This window comes from Scheffersomyces spartinae (assembly GCF_019049425.1).
Source record: "Scheffersomyces spartinae strain ARV_011 chromosome Unknown scaffold_27, whole genome shotgun sequence".
NCBI classification, from domain to species: domain Eukaryota; kingdom Fungi; phylum Ascomycota; class Pichiomycetes; order Serinales; family Debaryomycetaceae; genus Lizanozyma; species Lizanozyma spartinae.
This window is the reverse complement of record NW_025065074.1, coordinates 73,681-97,257: the sequence shown is the minus strand read 5'-3', so window position 1 is coordinate 97,257 and position 23,577 is coordinate 73,681. Positions and strand designations below refer to the sequence as shown.

Here is a 23,577-nt window from a genome sequence, read left to right as displayed (position 1 = left end):
AATAAATGCAGGTAAAATATAGAAGATATGGAAGGCTAAATGGCTTTCTAGAATGTCAATTGGGTGTTATCTTTGGATGCTACACGATGTCATCGTTTTCTCATCGACTGCAATGGCGTATTGTATTGCTATTAGTTAACGTATAATAGTTTTTTAATTGCGATTGCGTGATCTTAAATATATACCTATATTTGGTGTTAGGGTGTTGAGCATTAGGACTAACTGTTAATTAAAATTAAACAACTTCTTATACTCTTCGACTTTTCCTTCATCAACTTGAACAGTAAGACTTTTGATCTGCGGGAAAATGTATTCTGTTTGGGTCTTATCGTAAGAAGAAAAAGAAGAAGCTGCCATTGGCTTCGATGGAATGCCGACGGACTTCTGTGCAAAAACGGTTCCATTTGTATTTGTTGAGGCTGTTCTAGGCTCGTCGTCAACGTCCATGGGTTTAGGAACACTCACCAGAGGTTTAGGAATACTCACCAGAGGTTTAGGAACATCAGGAGTATTTACTAAAGTAGGAACATCAGGAACGCTCACCAATGGCTTCTTAGGCTCGGGTAACTCCTTTGTCTGGTCATATGCAATTGTCTTCGAGATATCATCAGCTGTAAAGACAGTAGAAGACGAAGAGGACTCCTGTTTTTGGGACGATATACTTTTTGATCTCTTAAGTCCGCTCCCTCTACCATATGGATTAGATAATTGTTTTAAACGCACCTCCCTATCAGATTCAGAAACTTCTCCCGTCGACAGTTTACCGTCTAAGATTGACAATAAAGTGTTGGCGGTTTCACTAAGAGGTTTCTTAGAGGCAGGTAACGGCGAGCTTGCAGTGGTGGACATTCCAGCAATGTTTCTCGGAAGAATGGTTGAGTTGTTCATGGTAGTATTGGCAGATACCGGCGGAGGAGGTCTGATCTTGGTCTTGTAAGGTGATGGCAATCCTGAAAACTGGTACACCCTCTTGATGGAAGGAATGTTGACGGTATTGTTTATGCTTTTATAGTGTGGCTTATACTCTGGAGTGGATACATACACACTTCTTTCTCGTAAAGATGTATTCCGTAATGATTTTTGTTTATTAGGAGTTGTAGAGAAACTACCTGGCATCTGTATGTGGCTTGTAGTAACATTAGCTCTATCAACTGTGCGACGTCCACATGTGTTGGCACTGGAACTGACTATGTCACTTACATTGCCATTATCGCTGCCGGTGCCATTGCCACTGCCATCTTTGGACTTCAGCAATAACGCCATCACACCTTCATACTCCACCTGGGTCAACGGAGTATTGCCTTTCTGTTGGAAGAACTGCGACAAAACTTCACTGGGATTGACGTCATCGCCCAACATCTGAGACACCGAAACAGACGTATCATTCACTCCCACCTCAGGAAATGCAAACCCTTTTGCCGAGGAGAACGATCTCTCCGGTACTCTGCTAGTGCTGGCGCCAGTGCCGGTACTAGTGCTATGCTGTGGTTGGCTGTGTGGTTTGTGGCTAGTCCAAGTAGGCGTTATGATCCGCTTGACTCGTGATAAAAGCAGCCCGCTCCGACGGTCATATGGAGTTCCCGTGCCACGTGAATTCTCCCTATGCGATCTTAAGACTCGTCTATTATCCATTAGTGGTATTGTTGGCTGTACTATGTGAGTTGTATGCTAAGGATGAGTTTTGTTCTTGATTTTTTCTGCTATGTTGATGTCTGTATACAGGTCAAAAGACCTGTACACCAGATATTTGGGGTAACAACAAACCATAAGAATAATTTCTTGTTAAAGCTGTATGCTTCAAGATATTGTAATGCTGTAGAAAGATATATGTATATAGCGTTCATATTCTCCTTATTTATCTGATGTTACATTAATATCATTAACAACTAAGTATAGCCTCATGAGACTTTCAATACTTTTGCTATGCACCTTCACAATAGTCAGATGTGCCAGTGTCAAAGTGAATAATAATAATAATAACTATACTAAACAATATGATCCTGAATTTGGCTATGATTATGATTATGACTATGAGCAAGATGACTTAGGCTATGAAATGGTTCTTAGTAGGAGTAAGAAAAACGAGTCACGTGACTTGCATGAGATGGCGGTTGTTGCAGCGTTGCAACACTCTACTGGTATGCAGTACGAGATCATTCCAAGCGTTGTGTCCTTTACGCATGTTAAAGTCGAGTCATTAGATGAACTTGAAGAAATGCTTAAACATAAGTCGCTTGATGAGTCTAACGTGTACCATCTTCCAGGCCTGTCCATTTTCATCCATCGTACGGCATTAAACAGTGCTGCGATGAGTAGTGGAATCGATGCTTATTTTGCAGTGGCTGGTAAATCTAATCTCAAACCGGAAAAACGCGAGACCCGGTGGTTTCACGTGCGCGCTAGCAAATACAAGTCGGTGTTGGGACGGTCAGTGCCCGTATCTGCGTGTTTTAGTCAAGAACATGGTGAAGGAGGTACCATATATAATGCCATTCAACAATCCTTTGGAGGGTCCAGTAACTTTGCCATTTCTACGGGAATCATTGCTCTTGTTGGTCCTCTGGAAATCATAGGAGCTGCATGGACCATTGGAGCCTCGGTCAATGCAAAGGGAACAGTTACTTGTAATGTGAAAAAAGGTCAAACAGGACAAATTGCCTTAATGCCATATGTTACCAAGTTCCCTGATGCTAAGTATCGAGAAGTAGAAACGTCTTCTGGTTACTTTGAGTATTCAAAATGGCACAGTGCATCTCACATTAGTGTCATTGATACTTCGAGGCAAGCTGTTGTTCAATGTATTACTAAGCCTGAAGATTTGAGGTGTGATGTTGGCTTTGGTCAGTTCGATTACAACAGTTTTTTATAAAAAATAGTATAAGAAATAGTATATGAAAAGTATAGTGAATGCATAAAAGTAGCAACTACATGTTGTTCCGCGCTACCATTCAGACCAATATTTACGCGCACCGTTAAACATATTAGTCCGAAATATACGCGTATACATCTACATAACTATCACTACTTCTTTATCAGACCTTATGACCCCAATGATATAGCATGGACTCCATATCCGATTCTGAAGATGACGGCGGCCCGTTATCGGTGGGTGATATCTCCAGAATCCGGTTGAAATCAAGTCTCCAGTCTCTTACCCCCACAGATCATCAGATCATAACAAGCTATCTACTACAGTCAAAATATGCACTGTTATTGAAGGAGAACGAAGACGAAGAAGAAGTTAATGGTAATGATGGGCGTGACGCCGTTGTCGTAGATAGCATTTCCCAGAAGAATGACGATGATTTGCAACTACTAGAGATGTATGTTGATAGGTCACATGAACTAAGATCACGTAGAAGTCTCCGGAAACGGAACTTTGCCAGTACCCATCCATATTTGGCTGACCAAGCACATTGGCTTGGGCTTTGCAGTCCTAACTACTTGAATGACATATATAAGGACGAACAGGACGTTAAGAAGATTGTGTTGTTTTTGAACAAGTTGTATGCGTCCAAGAAGCAACGGTACCCCAAGGAGGACAAGTATAAGGCGAAGAGTTTTTATGCTCATTTGGGGAAAGCAGCTTTGCAATATCGACTAGAAATGGAGGATGAAGATGAAGTTGAGTCTTATGTTCAGGAAGAAGAAGAGGAGGAGGAGGAAGAGACCCAATTGGGTAATGTTCATAGTGATGCTGATGCTGATAATGATGCTGACTTTGACTTTGAGATGCCAGTAGACGAAGAAGACATTAATAATGCTCGTGGTGGTGATGTTAGTGGGAAAACTGTCCGTAGTGCAGTTCGGTCTAGAAATATTGTGCTAGACGATGATGACGACGACGACTCCAGTAGTGAAGATGATCAAGAGTATATTCTTGTAGGGGGAAGACGACGGAAACTCAAGCTGATACTAAGAGGAGTTCTTCCTGAAACAGCCAAGAGAATGAATCTCTTTAGTTCCCAAGAGCCAAAGAAAAGACCAGACAAACACTTCCATCACCACCATCAGCAACCAATACGACAAGGTGTGGCTATTAAGAAGGTTTCAAAGAACAAAGGCAAGACATACCATTCAATTGACGAATTTAGAGATTTTATTGATGATGCTTCTTCGTCTCGGATACAAGATATTGTTGATCCACCCACACCCCTTTACGGATCATCATCATCTAATGATTCAGATGACTCTTTGATCATTGTAGAGGAAAGCAACAACAATAATGGTGATAGTGATTCGGATATAAGAGAGTCAGATTACATCGACCCGTTATTCTCCGGGATCAGAGCAAAGACGAAGCAGAATAACAAGTATAAGCAAAAGAAGAAGATGTACAAGCAAAGCACTCTAGGAACAACAACTATACGACGGAAACGACACAAGTCAGCAACAGCAGTTTCATCATCATTAATTCCTTCCACCAGAAAGAGAACAACTTCGAGTTCTTCCAGAGGTTTACCTCGAAGGAGAATCAGCTCCAAAGTATCAGCACCAACAAAGGTTAGAAACAAATATATTAGTAACAGTCTGTTTCCCACATCATTCCCCATAGACCGATATTACATTCGAAGACCTCCAAACATTTTCACTACAGTTTTAGAAGCAGAAAGCAAGAAACGATACCTTGAATCCAAAATGATTCAAGAGCAACGAAGTCGACCATTAACAATGGTAAATTTTAATGCTGAAATCCTTGATGGTCCCATAGACATTCCTTCCAGTGTATTCCCACAGGATTACATCTTAAATGCCATCAAGTTTCCAGATTTGGAAAGACTCTCTGAAGGAGAACCACTTTTGGATCTGCAGAGGGAAGACTCCATTACTATTACTTATAATGCAAACTCTTACTTTCTTTCCCTAATAGACAAGGGCACTTCCTTTAGGCATATGGAGAAGATTATTAACCAAATGGCCAGTTCAATTAAAGAAAACAAGTTGAATGCTACTGCGTTTTATGCTAGTGTTAGGGGGTTACTCTTGTGGAATATGGTTTCTCAAGAACCTCCCAAACATCGGATTATAAGGTCTTTAAAAGTTTTGATATTAATTATGTTCAAGCATTGCAAAGAGTCAAGAAGATTAGATTTGTTCCATTTGATTCCATACCCGATCTTCATGCTATTCCAGTGCTTGATGCTCCAAAGAAGACATTCCTTGAATGACTACGAGCTATTGAAGTTATTAAAGACGTACAGTTCGGTTTACTGGAGTATTTTCTTTCAGTATTTCAATGATATTCTGGAATTAGAGGATATTTATCCCAATAAGGTATCGAAAGAAAATGAAGCACTTGTTATAATGAAACTTATTAATCAGCATGATTGGTGGACTCCAATTGAAACAGCCATAGAATCATTACCTAAAACCATTGACTTATTTGATACTTTGGATCTTCTTTATTTCCTAGCTTGCTATTATTCTAATAGTCGATCCAATTGGAGATGTTTCATGGTATTATATGAAAGAATTTCGATGCTGCTGCTGCTGCTGATCCATAACCATTTCATGGAGATAGTCATATCGTTAATTGAAACCAAAGGCTGGACCCTCAACGATGGTTTGATGTCACTTTTATTCTCAACTATCACCAAACGAAGATTCACAAACTTTGAAGACGAAAGATCAGCCCATTTGATTGGCTTTGTTCATTCCAGGCAAGATATTCTTCCAGATACATTTATGAATGGGTTCTTGTTCTTATTGTATTCGTATATTTCAGACTTGCCAGTGGAAGGGAATAACCATAAACGATCCATAGTGAAGTTCATGGTGTCGGGGTCCGTGGTTAGTGCTACTGCTTCTGAAGGATTAAAGGTTAAGAAGCAGGTACTTATTAATCGACTCAATCATGTACTTATATTGCTTCAATTGTCGTCGTTTGATTTACAATCTGCCTTCACAGATATACTTGGGTCCATTCTTGATGGTTCTGATATTGAGCTAGATAAACTTGTGTTCCTGGCTATTCAAACGTATGTTGAAATAGTCGACACAAGAGCAAGAAGAAGACCTTTAACGGTGCTAAAAGAGTTTTTACAGATTGTCATTGAACATTACGGTTCGGTGCTTGAAGCCACCAAGTTATGGAAAGTGGTGATCAAGTATTATCAAGAGACCCTTACTTCTCAAGAGTCTGTGAAGGTAATTGAAAGATTAACACTAACTAAAGACACTACTATTTTATTAGGAATTACTAGTTGGACTTTGAAATCAGTACTACTGTCCATCACTGTTACACAGTCTAATGTGTATCGGAAACTAGTTACCAAGTTTCTTGCTGTGTTACACTTGGAGATGGTCAGTATGGACTACCGGAAAAGCCCTCAATTGGTCGAACAGTTGATAAATGTGATTGTTCGGTTGGAATACGTGGCTAATGATAGGAACTGGAGTGTGCTAGTGTTTCAGAAGTTCCAATTCTTGGGCAACCCAGCACTGAGAGAAGAGTATTCACTCTACTTTTATTATCAAGTGTTGGACTACTGGGGACTAGACAATTTGATTGACAACATATTGATTTCCTTATTGCAGGCCTTAGCAAGGAACAGGCACAACCACTACCTTATAATGTTGTGGAGCAGATTGACAAATAGTGGTAGTCCACTCTTTGTTAGTCAAACCTATAGAGATGACCATCAATCTCGAGAGCAGATAGCAGAAACACTATTGACAAACCTCAATGACACCAGAGAAATGACCGACAATGCAAAGACCAACTATTTTCATGAACTCTTGGTGCAAATGAACAACGAGTTTGATGTCTACTACCAAAGCAGACCATTCAAACTATACTATAAGTCGATAATTCGAACTTTACAGAACCACTGTCGACAGTTCATAGCCAATGAGATGGCCTTTAAGAGTCTTGTGGAGAAGTTAGGCATCCTGGAGATTGAACTAAGGAAATATGACGTAATTAAGAGTCCTTTAAGAGATCAACTCGAACAAGTTCATTCTGCTTTGGTGAATTCCATACACTTTCAACGAGATTATACCCTTGAACTTAAGAAATGGGTCTTCTATGAGAACTTCACTGTTGTCTTCCAATTGGTAGACATTTATATTCGGTCCTTAAAGGAATCATCATCCTCATCCAATCAAGACAGACTATGGGTGTACTTAATCTTCATGATTAGGTTTATTTTGGTTGGATTTATGGAAATGAAGATCCCGTTTTCCACCATGGAGTTTATGGGATTCGTGGAGATCCTTTCGACCGTTCCGTCTATTGATAGTTGTTCACCCTATCAAAATCAATTTGTTGAGTTCTCCGTTGATATTTTCAACGAAGCTTTGGTGGCTACAACAGGGTATTTTGAATATAATCTTGTGGTTGAAGCTTTCAACAGATTCAATGATAAAGCATTGGACCCCGTTCCCCCTCCCAAACTAACAAGTTATACTCTTCAACAAGTAATAAGACCCGGATTACCATTGACTAACTTTGATACAGGGTTTGAGTCTATAATGAAACTGCCATATAGACATTCCAATACATCATCTACAGCAGAATATACCTCGACTTTGCTACCATTAGATTACCCATTATTCTAAACCTTTTTGGCTCTTAATCAACCTTATCTCCGCTTCGAGGCGGTCCTTACCCTTTTTCATCTCAAGTAGAGCCACCACCGACCGAATAAGTTCGTCGTATTTGGCCATGGTCTTTCTGGTGGGCATCACAGGCTTCCAACTGGTTCCACCACCAGTGGGGACATCTAACTCCTGAAGAAGGGTGCTAACAGACTTTAAAACAGACTGTCTTTGTTGCAAGCCTGGTAATTTTTGAGCTGATCTCAACAAGACTCCAGGATTAAGTTTCTCGTTGGAATGATAGTGCAAGCCATAGGCTTCTTCCTCTTTCTGGGTCAAACGTTTCATTAATAACTGTTGGATAGAATTGGTTTCCAGCTTGATGTTGTTGCTTTGGTTGGACTTCAAGACTCCAGCCAAATGCTGTTGTAAGGGAGTTTGGAACACTCTTTCCTTCTTGAAAGACGAAGAAGCTGCAACAGGAATAGCTGGGGGTACAGGATCGAAATTGGAGTTCTGAACCTTCTGCAATTGACCCTGTTTCTTCTTTTGGTTCTTGTCCATTATCATCAAATTATTATAAAGAGTAGCCAATCCTTGAGAGGAATTGTATTGCAGTATGGATTGAGAAGACTGTGGAGAATCCAATAACGTCAACAAATGGGATCTTTCAATCAACATCTTCTTAGCTGCAAGTTCAAACCTTCTTGCTTCAATTACAAGAGATTCTTCCTCTGCTATTTCAGCAGGCGTTCTCTTTAATAAGTTCTCCAAATATTGCTTTCTTTCTGTCTCCTTCGACTTGGAGTACAGTTCTAATCCATCGATAAGAGCTTTACTTTGAGCATCATGAGAGTCCAATGCTTTGGCGCTAAGACGATAAAACTGTTCCTTTAAGTCCTCTTGAGTTCTACCAAGATCATAGGTATATCTATCGTGGATAATGGGCCATTTCAATTCGAATGCCTTACAAAGATCCCATAAATACTTGGTTTCTTCATAAGTCCAAGTACTAGCAACTGTCACTATACCACCGGTGTTATCAGCAGCACCGGTATCGGTATCGACTTCGGCATCGGCATCGGCATCGGCGCCGGCACCGGCATCATCTATTGAAACTTCAATATTTTTATCATTAATTTGTTCCCCTTTACTTTGTTCATCTTTACTTTGGTCCTTGTCTTGTTCATCTTTACTTTGGTCCTTGTCTTGTTCCTTTGCTTGTTTCTTCTCTTCATTCTTGGCTCTTTCCTTCCGTCTTTCTTCCTCCTTCTTCCGTCTAGCTTCCGCTTCTAACCGGGCCTGAACTATCTCCTCCTCCTCCTTCTCCTCAAACTCTTGCATATATTGCTCATACAACTCTTCACCAACAAGCTCCGGGATTTCAACTCCAGTATTGAACTTTGCAAACAAATACTCTTTAGTGGCCTGTTCCTGTTCAAGCAACTCACGTGATCCTTTCACCCAATGGTACAATTTGATTCCTTTACTATCGTTACCTTGTTGTGGATTGAACTCTAATCGGGTCCATGGTGAAGGCTTCAAATTCATCTTATCCTTAAGTCCGCCGAGCCCTCCTCCTCCACCGCTAACTCCACCAAGATGTACTGGTGGTGTGTTGGGTCCTAAGAGGTTATAGAGTTCTCTGGCCATCCCCGTTTGCCGAGGCATCGGACTGTCGCTGTTAAGCTTCTTTCTCTTTTTGGAAGGTAACCCCGGCAGCTCATCTCGTTGAACATTCAATACATCTAATATATCTCTGGCGGACATCCTGGACTGGAATAAGAAGATCTTGTCAGCAGTAGTAATTTTTATACCGTGTGTATTTTTTGGTATAGATTTTCGGTGGTGCTACCATATTGGTATATACACAAATAGTTAATGGTAGCGCGATTTCAAGAATAGTATAGACTCTAGGGAATACTTATACATGTAAATATTTTTATGCAATGTACCGATAAACGTTCCGTTCCTTCGGATCTCTCATAATGTAATCCTTCTCTATTAACCCCGCCAAACATTGTTTAATCATCAATGGCAGTGGCTGGAACCTGGATGCTAATTGTTTAAGCAATTCACCTATGAGATCATTATGGTTCAATGACATTCGAGACTTCATAATACGAACGACTGCTGCATCTAGAATGACCTTTCTTCCTTCGATAATACGGGCATTAACTTCCAGAGAATCATCGTCTGCGGTTGTCGCTGTTACCTTCCCTGTAGAGCCAGATGATGAAGATGATGATGAAACTGTAAGGACTTTAACTTTAGTGGTTGGAGACTTGAACTTTTCATTCAATTGGAAGATATCCAGATCATTTACTTCTTTAGACATTGGGGTTTTGGTTAAAAGTCTCAGTCGAGGAGCCACAGCTATCGATTGAAGTTGTCTTCTTAAATCCGCATCGTTGATTTGAGTTAGTCCCTTTATCTCCGTATAAGTGTATGATCTCTTTTCTTCGAATGGCAGTATACAACTTTCATCTGATTGGGGAGCAAATAAGAGCATGATTATCCCCGCATAAGTGGAAAGACTAATGTCGTAAGTCCTTGAAGGGTATGATATTCTTAGTTCCATATTCCCGAACTTGGGACTCCAATATAATTTCTTAGAAGAATTCTTCTTCCCCAGACTCCAGTACTCTTCAAATTGTTTCATAGTATGACGGAGTTGTTTGGGCCATATAAAGGGAGCTTGTCCCTCGGCTTCATCTCCTACGAATATTCGATAATCTTTAGTCATGGACTTGGGCCAATCCACAGTGTTGCAAATCTTCAATTCCATTTCTATCAAGCTTTTATCTTTATCGGCTTCCACAAGTTTCTTCCACTCTTTGGTGAGTTCCCATGACAGCTTCGTCTCCTTGTTCATCTTTAGAAGTTTGGCAACAGTAGAAAGCCCCAACATATCCACCACTTTAGATATGAATAGATCTTCAATATCCATGCCATCTACCATTCTTGAAGCTCCACCTTTGGAATTCAAGAACCGCTTAGCGAAATGGTTGGCGTAGTACGCTTCAAAGGCATCTTTATCTCGGATCAAGTTAATGAATGTCAATGCGTTCCCCAAAAGCTCATCGACTGGTGTCTTACTGCCACCTTTAGTTAATTGTTTTAAACAGTGATCAATATATATTGATAAGATCTCAGGAGCATTGAAACCATTCTTATTAACAAAAGTTCTCATAGAAGAGATAATAGACTCTTCAAAGGTATGATCTCGACCAAATGAACGAGAAATGATCTTAAAATATTGGTTTTTGAAATCAAGTACGGAATTTACCCAATTAGTTGCAAATGAGGAAGAATTGAAGGAGATTGAAGGGCTCTTTTTAGATGCGGAAGAAGAAAATGATGATGATTTAATTGAATTTTGAGCCATTTCTAAGGCAATTTGTTCAATTTTCTGACCATCTTCAATGATTCTATCTCGAAGTCTGAGTTTCAATAGTTTTCTTTCTGGATCAAATCTCCCCACAAGGTCATAGAGTAGTCTTAGTTCTTCATAATGAGGGTCAGAACGAGTGGTCGCCGTTATATTTCGAATCACATTGTCTAGCCAATACGATAGACCGTGGTTTTCATATGGAAGACTAATGATATAGTCAATTCTATCTTTCACCAATACGTTGCACATCAATTGCATTAGTTTCGGATGAGTGGTAGTGGAGAGGAAAAAATTCAGCATACTTTCTTGTTCATTGATAAACTGTGAGGTTGCCTGGACATAATGAGATCCAGATTCAAGTGCCAAACACTCCAATGCAAATTGAGAGAAAAATGTAGAAGATACAGAAAGGAATCTCGGTTCGAAATACCTTTGATAATAATTGGACCCTTCATTATCAACATCATCTGCTGTAACTGTAGCTGCTGCAACTGTTCTCTTGCCATACTCTAATTCGTTCATCATACTAATGGTCTTAGTTATATAAGTTTTGGTAGTAATGATCTGACCCTTCCAGCTATTGTTGATCTCCAGTATAATGGTATCAATTAGTCTGTGACCTATCTCATGATCATTATACTCTATGACGTTCTCCAAAAAGAGCACTATCCCCAAATCATAGATATAGGGAACCTTCTGCTCCTTTACGTGGACTCGATTCATATACATTAACACGTCACTAATAAACTTCATGGCTTGAAGATGTTCGTTCCATTCGATCGAAATCTCTTTAAGGAAATTGGCTTCATCATCCATCATATCACTCAGTACCAAATGTAACCGTCGTTGTAACAAATGTTGCTTGATCTGCTGACACACATTATCATATAACTTGGTACCATAGTTCTTCAACACCAAAGTGTATGCCATACGATAGAGTTGTTCATATGATAACTCCGACACGTTCTTCTCTTGGATCAGCTTGATGGCTATCAGGAGTAACCTCCATGACTTCTCAAACTCCGCTCCGTGGTCCTTGACAACGCCACTGATGGCGTTATCTAAGAGTGACCGTCTGGGCGGTCTGATCTTGGTCCTCTTGTTTCCTGAGGGTAACATGGGGTTGTACTATGGTGGTAGGCTGGGGAGATTAGCATGCTTACTTGGTTTGATATATGTTTATGGTTGATAAGTCGTGCCATTACCGATAGTAAGAGTAAATCTCAGTACAGTAATAAGCAGTGCAAGATTATCATTGTACAGCAGAACTGTGCCACTGTAACTAGTAGCCACGGCCACTGTAACTGAATTGGCTGTTGTGCCATTAATATTTACTGTATTGCCTCTGCATTATCTCCGTATTCCCACAGTACTTATATCCGTATGTTCTCTTCTGTCTGTAAGCATATTTCGCAGCTATTTCTTGCCATAGTGAAACATGATATACGACACAGAAAACGGATCCACAGTTACCATGGGCCGCTACGTGTCTCCCATAACATTGGATAATCATAAACATGCCTACCAAAGTTTATCACTTGTAGTTGTGGTTACTACATCTGATTATATGGTCGTGTGACACCCAATTACATTTACAACCTGATCGTGATAAATCAAGTCATGAGTCTTCACTCTGAGTAGTAGTTGTAGTGCTTTGTGTATGACTCATATAAATTGAATACACTCCCTATATAATTGAGTCATGGTTGAGCATCTCATTTTATTGTTATTATTATTATTATTATTACTATTATCATGATTGTCCTGCCTTACTCTTTTATACCTGCATATAAAATACAGTGATATATTTGGATTACAGTCTCCTGTTTTCCTATTTGACAGCGGACTCGCTCGCCGGTACCGGTGCAACTTACCGGTACCGGGATTTACCCCAAGGTGTAGAAAATTTTTTGGCTTTCATATATAAATACATCAATCTCCATAAATAAGATCCTCCACTTAGTTAGTAAATCATTTAGTTGCAATATATTAATCATAATGGCGCCTAGAACATTATACGATAAGGTTTTCGACGACCACATTGTTCACAAGGATGATGGTGGATCATGTTTGATTTACATTGACAGACATTTAGTCCATGAAGTTACTTCACCTCAAGCCTTTGAAGGCTTAAAGAATGCTGGAAGAAAAGTAAGAAGAACAGATTGTACTTTGGCTACCGTTGACCACAACATTCCAACTATTTCCAGATCCAACTTCACTGATGTGGAATCATTTATTCAACAAGAAGATTCCAAGTTACAAGTGATGACCTTGGAACAAAATGTCAAAGACTTTGGAGTCACTTATTTTGGTATGGAAGATGATAGACAAGGTGTTGTTCATATTGTTGGTCCAGAACAAGGATTCACATTACCTGGTACTACTGTTGTTTGTGGTGATTCTCATACTTCTACCCACGGTGCCTTTGGAGCCCTTGCCTTTGGAATTGGGACTTCTGAAGTTGAACATGTTTTAGCCACTCAAACCGTCATTCAAGCCAAATCTAAGAACATGAGAATTTGCGTGGATGGTGACTTATCTCCTGGGATTACATCTAAAGATTTGGTCTTGCACGTTATTGGTGTTATTGGTACTGCTGGTGGTACTGGATGTGTGATTGAATTCTGTGGTAAGGCCATTGAAAACTTATCCATGGAAGCAAGAATGTCTATTTGTAATATGGCCATTGAAGCCGGTGCACGTGCCGGTATGATTAGACCAGATCAAACCACTTTTGATTATATTCAAGGTAGACCTTTAGCACCCAGTGGAGCTGAATGGGAAAAGGCTGTGAAATATTGGAAGACTTTGCATTCTGATGAAGGAGCCAAATTCGATTACGATATCAAGATTAAAGCCAGCGACATCGTTCCAACCATTACTTGGGGTAATTCTCCACAAGATGCTTTACCCATTACTGCATCTGTACCAGACCCATCAACTGTTGATGATCCTATTAAGAAGGCTGGTATGGAAAGAGCTTTGCAATATCAAGGTTTAACACCCAACACTCCATTGCAAGAACTTAAAATTGATAAGGCATTCATTGGATCGTGTACCAATGCAAGAATTGAAGATTTAAGAGCTGCTGCTAAGGTTGCCAAGGGTCACAAGAAGGCAGCAAATGTCAAACAAGTATTAGTTGTTCCTGGATCAGGTTTAGTCAAGAAACAAGCTGAAAGGGAAGGTTTGGATAAGATTTTTGAAGCTGCTGGGTTTGAATGGAGAGAAGCTGGATGTTCCATGTGTTTAGGTATGAACCCTGATATCTTAAACCCTGAAGAAAGATGTGCATCCACTTCCAACAGAAACTTTGAAGGTCGTCAAGGTGCACGTTCCAGAACACATTTGATGTCACCAGCCATGGCTGCAGCTGCTGCCATTAAAGGGCATTTCACTGACATTAGAAGTTTTGAATATGATACCAGTGATGAACCCTCAATTAAAATTAGTACCTCCGCCACCGAAGATAAGCAATTGCAAGATGCTGTGTATGAACACGAGAAACAACCCGTTGAACCTGAGACTTTAGAAGCCAAAAATGAACAATTGAATGATATTCCAGAATCTTCCGTTCCATCTGCTTCATCAACAAGTGCAGCTGAAGAAGTCAGTACTGGCGGGATTGAGAAATTTGGTGTTTTGACTTCCGTTGGTGCACCATTGGATAAGGCCAATGTTGATACTGATGCCATTATCCCCAAGCAATTTTTAAAGACTATTAAGAAATCAGGTTTGAGAGTTGGGTTATTCTATGAAGCAAGATTCACCAAAGACCCTAACACCGGCAAAGATGTGGAAACCGATTTCGTATTAAATGTTGAACCTTATAACAAGGCACAAATCATGGTTGTTACTGGACCTAACTTCGGGTGCGGGTCATCTAGAGAACATGCTCCTTGGGCATTAAAGGATTTTGGTATCAAATGTATTATTGCCCCCTCGTTTGGGGATATCTTTTATAACAACTCATTTAAAAATGGATTGTTACCTATCAGATTACCACAAGAAGTCATTTTGGAAAAGTTATCACCAGTGGCAATTGCTGGGAGAAAGCTTACCATTGACTTGCCCAAACAACAAATCAGAGATGGTGAAACCGACCAAGTGTTGGTGGAATCCTTTGACGTGGAAGAGTTCAAGAAACATTGTTTGGTCAATGGGTTGGATGAGATTGGTTTGACCTTACAAAAGGAGGATCACATTGCTGCATATGAAGCTAAGAGAAGAGACGTGTTTTCCTTCTTGGAAGGTGGTTCCAAATTAGTCAAGCCTATTAAGGGCACCAAGAAGTCGGCTTATGGTGTCAGGGCCCAAGAATGGTAATATACAGAATAATTTCATATATACAATAATAACACCTATTAATACAAGTATACAATAGTAATAATAATAATAATAATAAGTAGTAGTACAGTAATATTGTAATAGAACAAGGTGTCTTATGTATATATGAGTCACGTGATTCACCGCGTGACTCAATCGGCTTTCTCGTTCATCACTTGCTTAACCGGCTCAGAATCAATATAGAGATTATATTTCTGGATATACCTTATGACCGAGTTTGGCAAAAGATATTGAACCGACATTCCTCTTCTAATGAAAAGCCTTATCTTTGTCAGGGAAATATCATTGTAAATCAATTGTTTGATCACCAAGATATTTCGTCTGTGCTCATACATAATATCATGAGAAAGTAAAAACAGTCTAACATCAGATCCAGTACGTTCAACAATAAGACAGCCATATTTACCCAAGATATGATGCAAATCCAGGTCAGCCCATACATCTGGTTCACCCATTGATTCAATCAAATCTCCACCTGCCAAAAGCATGATTTTAACCAATCTTTTCTCACCATTCTTGGTGGTGATTCCACCTCTTTTAACATTGATCTCCTGGTTGAAATGATCCAATACTAATGCAGTTCGAGTATATTTGGGTTGTAAAGACTCCCAAGCATCCACCATTAACCATGATGACGTTCTCTCACATGCAAGCTCGCACATTCTAACCCGATGGTGTGCGGGTGCAAGCCCCTGTTTCTTGTAATTCGAAGACACGGGGGAATAGTACCCACCAATGACTTCAAATCGAGTTTGTTCCAGAATGGCATCAAGAGCCATCTCAAACATCCGAAGATGTAAATAGGTTATGGGGGAAAACGAGCCACAAGCAACGATCACCAACGGATGCTTAGAATCGTCCAGCATAGTAGTAGCCAATCTATGACTAGGGAAATGATAATCTTCTAGAGTCTTTGCTTGTCTTAGGATTCCATGGGGCACTTCCTCCAAGTCTGCGATTTGATACAGTTGAACTTGCAGGTTTGGCGGAAGTATCACGGAAGGACGTGTTGAATGTTGCTGCTGCTGTTGCTGCTGCTGTTGCTGCTGCTGTTGCTGTTGCTGTTGCTGTTGCTGTTGCTGTTGCTGTTGCTGTTGCTGTTGCTGTTGGTAGTCGTCACTTTCAATTGAGAATGAAGCAACATTACGTGACACCACTTCGACTTGTTCTTCCTTCTTCTCGTCGTCAGAAGAGGAGTCTACCAAATCGCCATGGATTCTGGGGATCTTGGATTGATACAGTTTATCCTTGAAATGATGATGAAGATGGGTAGCAGAAACACTGGAAGACATTTGAGGGTGTGGGGATGGTGCATCCACTGGGTCACCCATATCGGCCAATACTAAAGGTTGAATAGGAGCAAACTTAGGAATAGCAGACGAAGGAGCAGTTGGTTCAATTAAAGGTTGTCTTGAAGGAGGCGTGAAGTTGGGGTCGTTAGTAGGGTCCATATTGATATTGTTATTATTAGCCTTATGATTATTATAGCAAATTATAGCAACAAAAAGTAGCAGTAGGTAGAAAAACTAGGAGCCAGCCGTAAATAGGTATCCACACCTTAGATCAATGGAATAAAATCTCCCTATATATTTATAACCTTTTAATGTGCTTAAGACCCTTTGATTAAAATCCGAAACGAAAGAAAATGAATATACAGTTAGGTGGTGGTGGGTTGACTTAACGCCGGTGGGTCTAGGGCATATGAATTTACTTCACGTGACACTTGTTGATGACACAAAAGAAGAACCAAGTGAGTTACCTTTCCTCCTCTTGAAGGAATCACCGGTACCGGTGATTCCGCCGTCTGTCCCTACGGCTCGGTTGACTATGAGGGGTATAGGGAGATAAGGTAGACTGAAAGAAGTAAGGAAGAAATTACCATAAGAGTAAGAAAGAAAGAGTTTGATTGATAAAGAGTACTTTGATTTAACCTATTAATTTCTACACAGTATTTTTTATCGTGAATTGCTACTACTGTTTTATTCCTATTGCTGTTATTCCTTCTATTATTACTACCAGTAGTGTATCGCTCTTTCTTCTCACCTTACTTAGATCCTAATGTATAGTTAATGGTTAATCTGGTATTGAAAATTTTTCACAGTGTTTACGGTTGGGACACGACCCAGTGTACTAGTGATAACCCTGGTTCAAGTTTGGTCCGCTTAACACCTAGACTAGCTTTGCATAGGCATTTCTACTGTGTAGGGCCTCAGCAGATTTTTTTGTAGCATATTCGACTATAAGATAGTCAGTGGCAAACCGTTACTGGACTGTTGTAGATTCACGGGGACACCTTGTATCCTTCCATATGTCCAGATAAACAATAAGGTGGGGATGACAAACGGTAGAGGAGATAAGAACAGATCAAAAAAAATAACAAAAAAATATATGGCGTCACAGACAGGATTCGAACCTGCGCAGGTAAAACCCAACGCCTTAGCAGGGCGTCGCCTTAACCACTCGGCCACTGGGACTCCAATGGCATTATACAATTTTCAAATCTATATACGGTATCGGTGAAACGTATAGCTAATAATGGGGATTTTCTTATTCTTTGGGTTTGTAAGGTTTAAAACTTAAGATCAACGCAGTCTCTTCTCTACATATACTCTTATTGATATCTTAAGTCGTTTATAGCAACGAAAGTCCATTAGTGTACAAATAAGAGCATAAAATGCATTATATAATAAATTAAATATTGTATCAATGTTATCTCACAATTTTTACACAGAAACCAGGCATACTTCAAAATAATATGCCATTATCCTGATTACTGCTTCAGATGCAGAGATTAACCTTGTTTCGGGTCAAAATGGACGTAATTAATTCCATCGTTAGATCCGAGTTGGTGCAGTCTTGTTGAAATTGATTATTGTCCTCTTTATGTAATCTTCTCTACATTCCGAGGACCCTAACACCCAATCTGATCTTGATAATATGAAATCTGCACCTGCTACATGCTATGCTGCTAACAATCTATCAACCAAAAACAACACAAAGCTTTTTAGAACCCCACCATTCCATTCAATAGCCATCGTATAAAACCGTGTAGAACCTTGTTATAGGTACCATGTAACACTACATCAAACTTTCTCACGTGACCTAGAACGTGACTAAACTGATTCAAGCGAAAATTGGCATACCTTCTCGGCCCATGTGAAAGTTTTACCACATAGAGAGGGGGTCAGACAAAATGGTAACATACGAGACACAAAACCCCCACATCAACCCCCCCCACAATTCGTCACATAACGTTTGTTCAAATAGATGAATGTGCTTTTTCTGTTCTTTCTTCCGTGGTCAACAATATCTTCTTATCTATAAACGGAAACATATATACGACTCACTGTGTCTGTCTGAGTGTTTGCAATGATAGCCGTCTCTAAACTATCAAGTCCAGTTACAAACAGGTATAAGATAGTGGTGGTCCTCATCCAGGAATTCATACGGGAGTACCGTATGAATAGGGTGTCGATCAACTACCAATCACGTCCTGTTATTCTTTTCCTTACTACATTAGCCGGATCCTTAGGGTTCACGGCCATTTTCTGTATACGGTCCTTGATCCATCTGTATAAGGATTATGTTTACAACCGTAAGCTGAACCGACCGCTATTGATACGTCAATCATCTTCGATTTTGAAGAAATCCGGTGCTCGTGAATTGTACGTTCCTAAACCCAAGGATGAGCTGACTCTTAAGAGAATTGTGATTCCTAAACCAAACCAAGATTTGTATGCTCTGGATAAATACTTGTATAAGAACTTTGATAAACGGTTACATGATACTCAAAGTTCTCTGTTGTTTAGTTCCCGGTTCCTTTCACAGATTGCTCTTATTTGGCGTATCCTTATTCCCAAGTACTATCTGAAAAATACGTATCTTTTGTTATCGCAATGTTTCTTCCTTGTGTTAAGAACATGGTTGTCGCTTTTGGTTGCCAAGTTGGATGGTCAAATCGTCAAGAACTTGATTGGTGGGAATGGTAGGAAATTTGCCAGAGATTTGATTTATTGGCTTTTGATTGCATTTCCGGCTTCTTATACCAACGCTGCCATCAAATATTTAACTAATAGATTGGCCCTTAGTTTTAGAGCTAACTTGACTAGGTATATCCATGACATGTATTTGGATAACAAAATGGTGTACTACAAGATTGCCTTTAACTCTCCAACTTTGGTCAATATTGATCAATATATTACTAATGACGTGGAGAAGTTTTGTTCTTCTATTTGTTCATTGTTCTCTTCGATGGGGAAGCCAGCTATCGATTTGGTGTTCTTTCTGGTTTATCTTAGAGATGCTTTAGGAACTGGTGCCATTATAGGGATTTTTGCCAACTACTTTCTAACAGCTACAGTCCTTAAACGGTACACACCTTCGTTTGGGAAGTTATCAAAGAAAAGAACCCAATTAGAAGGTACTTATTATAACCAACATTTAAATATCATCACAAATAGTGAAGAAATCGGGTTTTATAAGGGTTCCGTCACAGAAAGGAATAAGTTGTTGGAGACTTTTGATAAGTTGATGAAACATATTAATAAGGAAATTGATATCACATTCACTTATAATATTCTTGAAGATTATGTTTTGAAGTATACTTGGTCTGCCTGGGGTTATATTTTTGCAGGATTACCTGTTTTCCTTGATGATTTCCTTAAGTATGTTAGTGGAGAGGGTACTAACAGTACTACTGCTATTACGGCTGCTCCAACTATTAGTACTAGTACTACGGGTGTTACTAATAATAACGACACCGCTACTGAGTCAAGAGCCAATGAAAGACAAAATATGCGGCAGTTCATTATTAACAAGAGACTTTTGCTTTCTCTTGCTGATGCTGGAAGCAGATTGATGTACTCACTTAAAGATATTTCCGAATTAACTGGTTACACTGATCGTGTGTTTGAGTTGTTGACAAACTTACATAAGGTTCATTCGCCTAGATTTCAATACGGTGCAAATGATAAGGTGATTGCCGAAGAAGGTGGTTCATGTATCAATGGTACCATTCAAAATGATTATCGTCGTGGAGTTCGTTTCGAGAATATTCCTATTATTATACCTCTGGCTCAAGGTCCAGAGGGTACTAACCTAATAACCAATAACTTATCATTCCAAGTGCTGAACAACTGGAACTTACTTATTTTGGGTCATAATGGATGTGGTAAGACATCTATTGCACGTATTATGGCTGGGTTATGGCCGTTGTACTATGGATTACTTCTGAAGCCTAATGATGATGATATTTATTATTTACCTCAGAAATGTTACTTCACCCAAGGGAATTTAAGAGAACAAATCATTTATCCTTATTCTTATAATGATATGTTAGAAATGGGATATAATGATGATCATTTATTCCATATTTTAAGAGAGGTTAAGTTGGAATACCTTTTAACTCGTGAAGGGAACTTCAATGTTCGTAAAGATTGGAAGGATGTATTCTCTGGAGGAGAGAAACAACGGATCCTGATTGCTCGAGTCCTTTTCAAGAAACCGAAGTTGGTAGTATTGGATGAACTGACAAATGCTGTGAGTACTGATGTGGAAGGGTACTTGTTTGAGCTTTTGGAACGGAAAAAGATCCGGTATATCACGCTAAGTCACCGCCCACTTTTGATGAAATATCACGACTTAGTATTAGAAATAGACGAGGTTGGAAGTTGGAGTTTACATGATTTGACCAGTGAAGAGAACTTGCAAACCATTGATAAGGAGATCAGTGAGATCGAGAGTAAATTAAGTCAAGTTGACCAATGGGAAAAGAGGAAGCAAGTAGTTGAACTTTATTTAGATGGGAAGAAGGAAGAGTGAGAGAGCTTTTAAGTAAAAATACTATGAGAAATGAATAAATATATGATTATATAAATACACAGCATACTATTATTGAATGTAGTTGTGTGCGGTTATAACCCCGTCGAGGATCGAACCTGAAACGTCTCAACACAGGGGGGGTAGAACATGACACAAAAAGAATTAGATTTGAAACCACGTCAATAATCATCACCGAAAAGAAAGGGACTGGACATCGCTCTCTTTCCTACCTACCAACTACTCCCTTTAACTTTTTTTTTTGCCATCAGACGTGTCATATTTCATTGATACAAAAAGAAAAAAAAGTTAGTGACCATGAGTGAACCGATTAGAAGTAGAGCCGCCGACATTTCAAAGGCCCCTACACCTCAGAATACTCCATCAAGTGTTACCAACTCTTATTTACGTAACCAACCTCCAACGATGCCTAAGATCAACGAAGAGAACTTCGCCAACAACCCTGTTGTTTTATCTATGGTGGGCGACAAGTTATTCCCCTTAGTTGGTGCTCCTCTGGGTTATATTGAACTGTTACCTTCGGTGGTGAAGGACCGGGTGTTTGGCTTAAAGAGCATTCAACAACAACAGATGACTTTGGAGGCTGAGTTCCAACGTGAGTTGTTGGAGTTGGAGAAACGTTACTTTGCCAAGTACGAGCCCTTGTATGCCCGTAGAAGACGGATTATTGTTGGTGACGAAGAACCTTCTAGTGAAGAGATCGAACAAGGTAAGACTTTACAAGAAGATGAAGAGGATGAAGAGGATGACGAAGAAGAAGAAAAGGTTAAGGAAATCTCTGAAGAAGATGAAGATGGAAAAGAGGACGGTGAACCCGAAGAAGAACCTGCAAAGGGTATTCCTGGTTTCTGGTTGACTGCTTTAGAAAACTTACCAACTGTTGCTGAAACCATCACTGATCGTGATAGCGAAGTGATGCAATATTTGGTTGATGTGCGTATGGAATACTTGAAGACTCCTGGGTTCCAGTTGATATTCGAGTTCAGTCCCGAGAACACATATTTCTCCAATAAGACCTTAACTAAAACATATCACTACCAAGCTGAATTGGGTTACAGTGGAGATTTTGTCTATGATCACGCTGAAGGGTGTGAGATTGACTGGAAGACTAAAGAGGACAATGTCACTATAAATATCGAAAGACGGAAGCAACGTAATCGTACAACTAAACAAACACGGACTATTGAAAAGTTGACACCGACCGAATCATTTTTCAATTTCTTTGACCCACCAAAGCCTCCAAAGGTGACTGAAGAAGATGAAGCGGAAGACACCAAGGAAACCAAGAGCGAAGAAGAAGAAGAAGTGGACGAAGAAGAAGATGGAGAATTGGAAGCTCGTTTGGAATTGGATTACCAATTGGGTGAAGAGATTAAGGATCGCTTGATCCCCAGAGCTATTGACTGGTTTACTGGTGATGCTGTTGACTTTGGATATCCAGAAGGATTTGAAGAAGAAGATGAAGAAGAAGAAGATGATGATGAGGAAGAAGATGATGATGACGACGATGATGATGATGAAGAAGGTGGTCGTACCGAGAATCCTCCTGAATGTAAGCAACAATAATAATACAATACAATAATATTAAAAGTATTTCTTTTTTACTTATAGCTTATTTAGAACATAATGAAAGATTTATAGTAGTAGAATAATAATTCACATGATAAAATTGATTGATTAATGGCGAGGCTGAATTAAACCATAATAAAGCGAAGATATTGAGTTTGTGCGACCCTCGGCATATCACGTGATAAACTAGCCGATGAAAGAAATCCCCCAACTATAATTGAAAAAGATTCTAGAAACAGATCAGAGAGATTGTAGGCCAAACTGCTATCACCAGTGCGGCAAAGTCATAAACCCGAAAGATAGGGGAAGCAATCCGTGCTAAATTGGTGAACAAGAGAAGTAAAACGGGTGTAATTTCAAGATAAGAAGTGGCACAAAGTCGGTCTGAAGCCGGTTCTCGGAATCGGGACAGGGTGGACCTTAGCCCCAGTGATCATAATACGAATGTTGCTACTTGCACAATTTTTAGGATCCCGAATATGGACCAAGACAATGTATCTGAAGATATAAATAGACAAGCCAGCGGAATGCATATGATGATTTTAATCCAGTTTAGATCAACTGCGCAAGGTCGGTTGGCAAGTTCAATTAGGAAAAGATAACAAGAGCATATGGCACAATTAGACAAGAGTTTCGGTGAAATAAAAGACCGAGCATATCCACAATACAGTAGTAGAAGGGAATAGTAATGGTACATAATATTACGTAGTAAAGGCTGTAGTACGTAGTAAAGACCATTAGTTTGCACTAGTAAACACTTTAGTACATAGTATGTTATATACATACACTCTTGATACAAGTAACCTTTATGACAGTAAATAATAATTAAAAGTACCACTTCCTATACCCTAACTTTGGTATCACCGTGTCTCCTTCTCATACATGCA

General features: G+C 39.6%; 9 protein-coding genes and 1 non-coding gene across 10 annotated transcripts; 5 read left to right on the top strand and 5 right to left on the bottom strand.

The window, feature by feature from the left end:
* Positions 1 to 225: 225 nt before the first annotated feature.
* On the bottom strand, positions 226 to 1,359 carry NUP60 (FG-nucleoporin; the record flags this gene model as incomplete). The annotated part of the gene is made up of 1 exon (XM_043193796.1): positions 226 to 1,359. The coding sequence occupies one exon, from the start codon at positions 1,357 to 1,359 to the stop codon at positions 226 to 228; it is 1,134 nt and encodes a 377-aa protein (XP_043047106.1).
* A 541-nt stretch (positions 1,360 to 1,900) lies between these two features.
* KQ657_003059 (uncharacterized protein) lies at positions 1,901 to 2,869 on the top strand (the record flags this gene model as incomplete). The annotated part of the gene is made up of 1 exon (XM_043193795.1): positions 1,901 to 2,869. The coding sequence occupies one exon, from the start codon at positions 1,901 to 1,903 to the stop codon at positions 2,867 to 2,869; it is 969 nt and encodes a 322-aa protein (XP_043047105.1).
* A 191-nt stretch (positions 2,870 to 3,060) lies between these two features.
* MMS22 (Mms22p) lies at positions 3,061 to 7,543 on the top strand (the record flags this gene model as incomplete). The annotated part of the gene is made up of 2 exons (XM_043193794.1): positions 3,061 to 7,402; positions 7,491 to 7,543. 2 exons carry the CDS (start codon positions 3,061 to 3,063, stop codon positions 7,541 to 7,543), a joined length of 4,395 nt encoding a protein of 1,464 aa, XP_043047104.1.
* Positions 7,544 to 7,551: 8 nt separating this feature from the next.
* SWC4 (Swc4p) lies at positions 7,552 to 9,309 on the bottom strand (the record flags this gene model as incomplete). Its single annotated transcript, XM_043193793.1, has 1 exon — positions 7,552 to 9,309. One exon carries the CDS (start codon positions 9,307 to 9,309, stop codon positions 7,552 to 7,554), a length of 1,758 nt encoding a protein of 585 aa, XP_043047103.1.
* A 172-nt stretch (positions 9,310 to 9,481) lies between these two features.
* Positions 9,482 to 12,052, bottom strand: CUL3 (cullin; the record flags this gene model as incomplete). Its single annotated transcript, XM_043193792.1, has 1 exon — positions 9,482 to 12,052. One exon carries the CDS (start codon positions 12,050 to 12,052, stop codon positions 9,482 to 9,484), a length of 2,571 nt encoding a protein of 856 aa, XP_043047102.1.
* An 879-nt stretch (positions 12,053 to 12,931) lies between these two features.
* Positions 12,932 to 15,262, top strand: LEU1 (3-isopropylmalate dehydratase; the record flags this gene model as incomplete). Its single annotated transcript, XM_043193791.1, has 1 exon — positions 12,932 to 15,262. The coding sequence occupies one exon, from the start codon at positions 12,932 to 12,934 to the stop codon at positions 15,260 to 15,262; it is 2,331 nt and encodes a 776-aa protein (XP_043047101.1).
* Positions 15,263 to 15,414: 152 nt separating this feature from the next.
* NMA1 (nicotinamide-nucleotide adenylyltransferase) lies at positions 15,415 to 16,734 on the bottom strand (the record flags this gene model as incomplete). Its single annotated transcript, XM_043193790.1, has 1 exon — positions 15,415 to 16,734. One exon carries the CDS (start codon positions 16,732 to 16,734, stop codon positions 15,415 to 15,417), a length of 1,320 nt encoding a protein of 439 aa, XP_043047100.1.
* Positions 16,735 to 17,675: 941 nt separating this feature from the next.
* KQ657_003053 lies at positions 17,676 to 17,757 on the bottom strand. Its single transcript has one exon. It is a non-coding gene; the product is annotated as a tRNA-Ser (tRNA).
* Positions 17,758 to 18,742: 985 nt separating this feature from the next.
* On the top strand, positions 18,743 to 21,103 carry PXA1 (ATP-binding cassette long-chain fatty acid transporter; the record flags this gene model as incomplete). The annotated part of the gene is made up of 1 exon (XM_043193789.1): positions 18,743 to 21,103. One exon carries the CDS (start codon positions 18,743 to 18,745, stop codon positions 21,101 to 21,103), a length of 2,361 nt encoding a protein of 786 aa, XP_043047099.1.
* A 315-nt stretch (positions 21,104 to 21,418) lies between these two features.
* Positions 21,419 to 22,687, top strand: NAP1 (histone chaperone; the record flags this gene model as incomplete). Its single annotated transcript, XM_043193788.1, has 1 exon — positions 21,419 to 22,687. One exon carries the CDS (start codon positions 21,419 to 21,421, stop codon positions 22,685 to 22,687), a length of 1,269 nt encoding a protein of 422 aa, XP_043047098.1.
* Between the last annotated feature and the right edge of the window lie 890 nt (positions 22,688 to 23,577).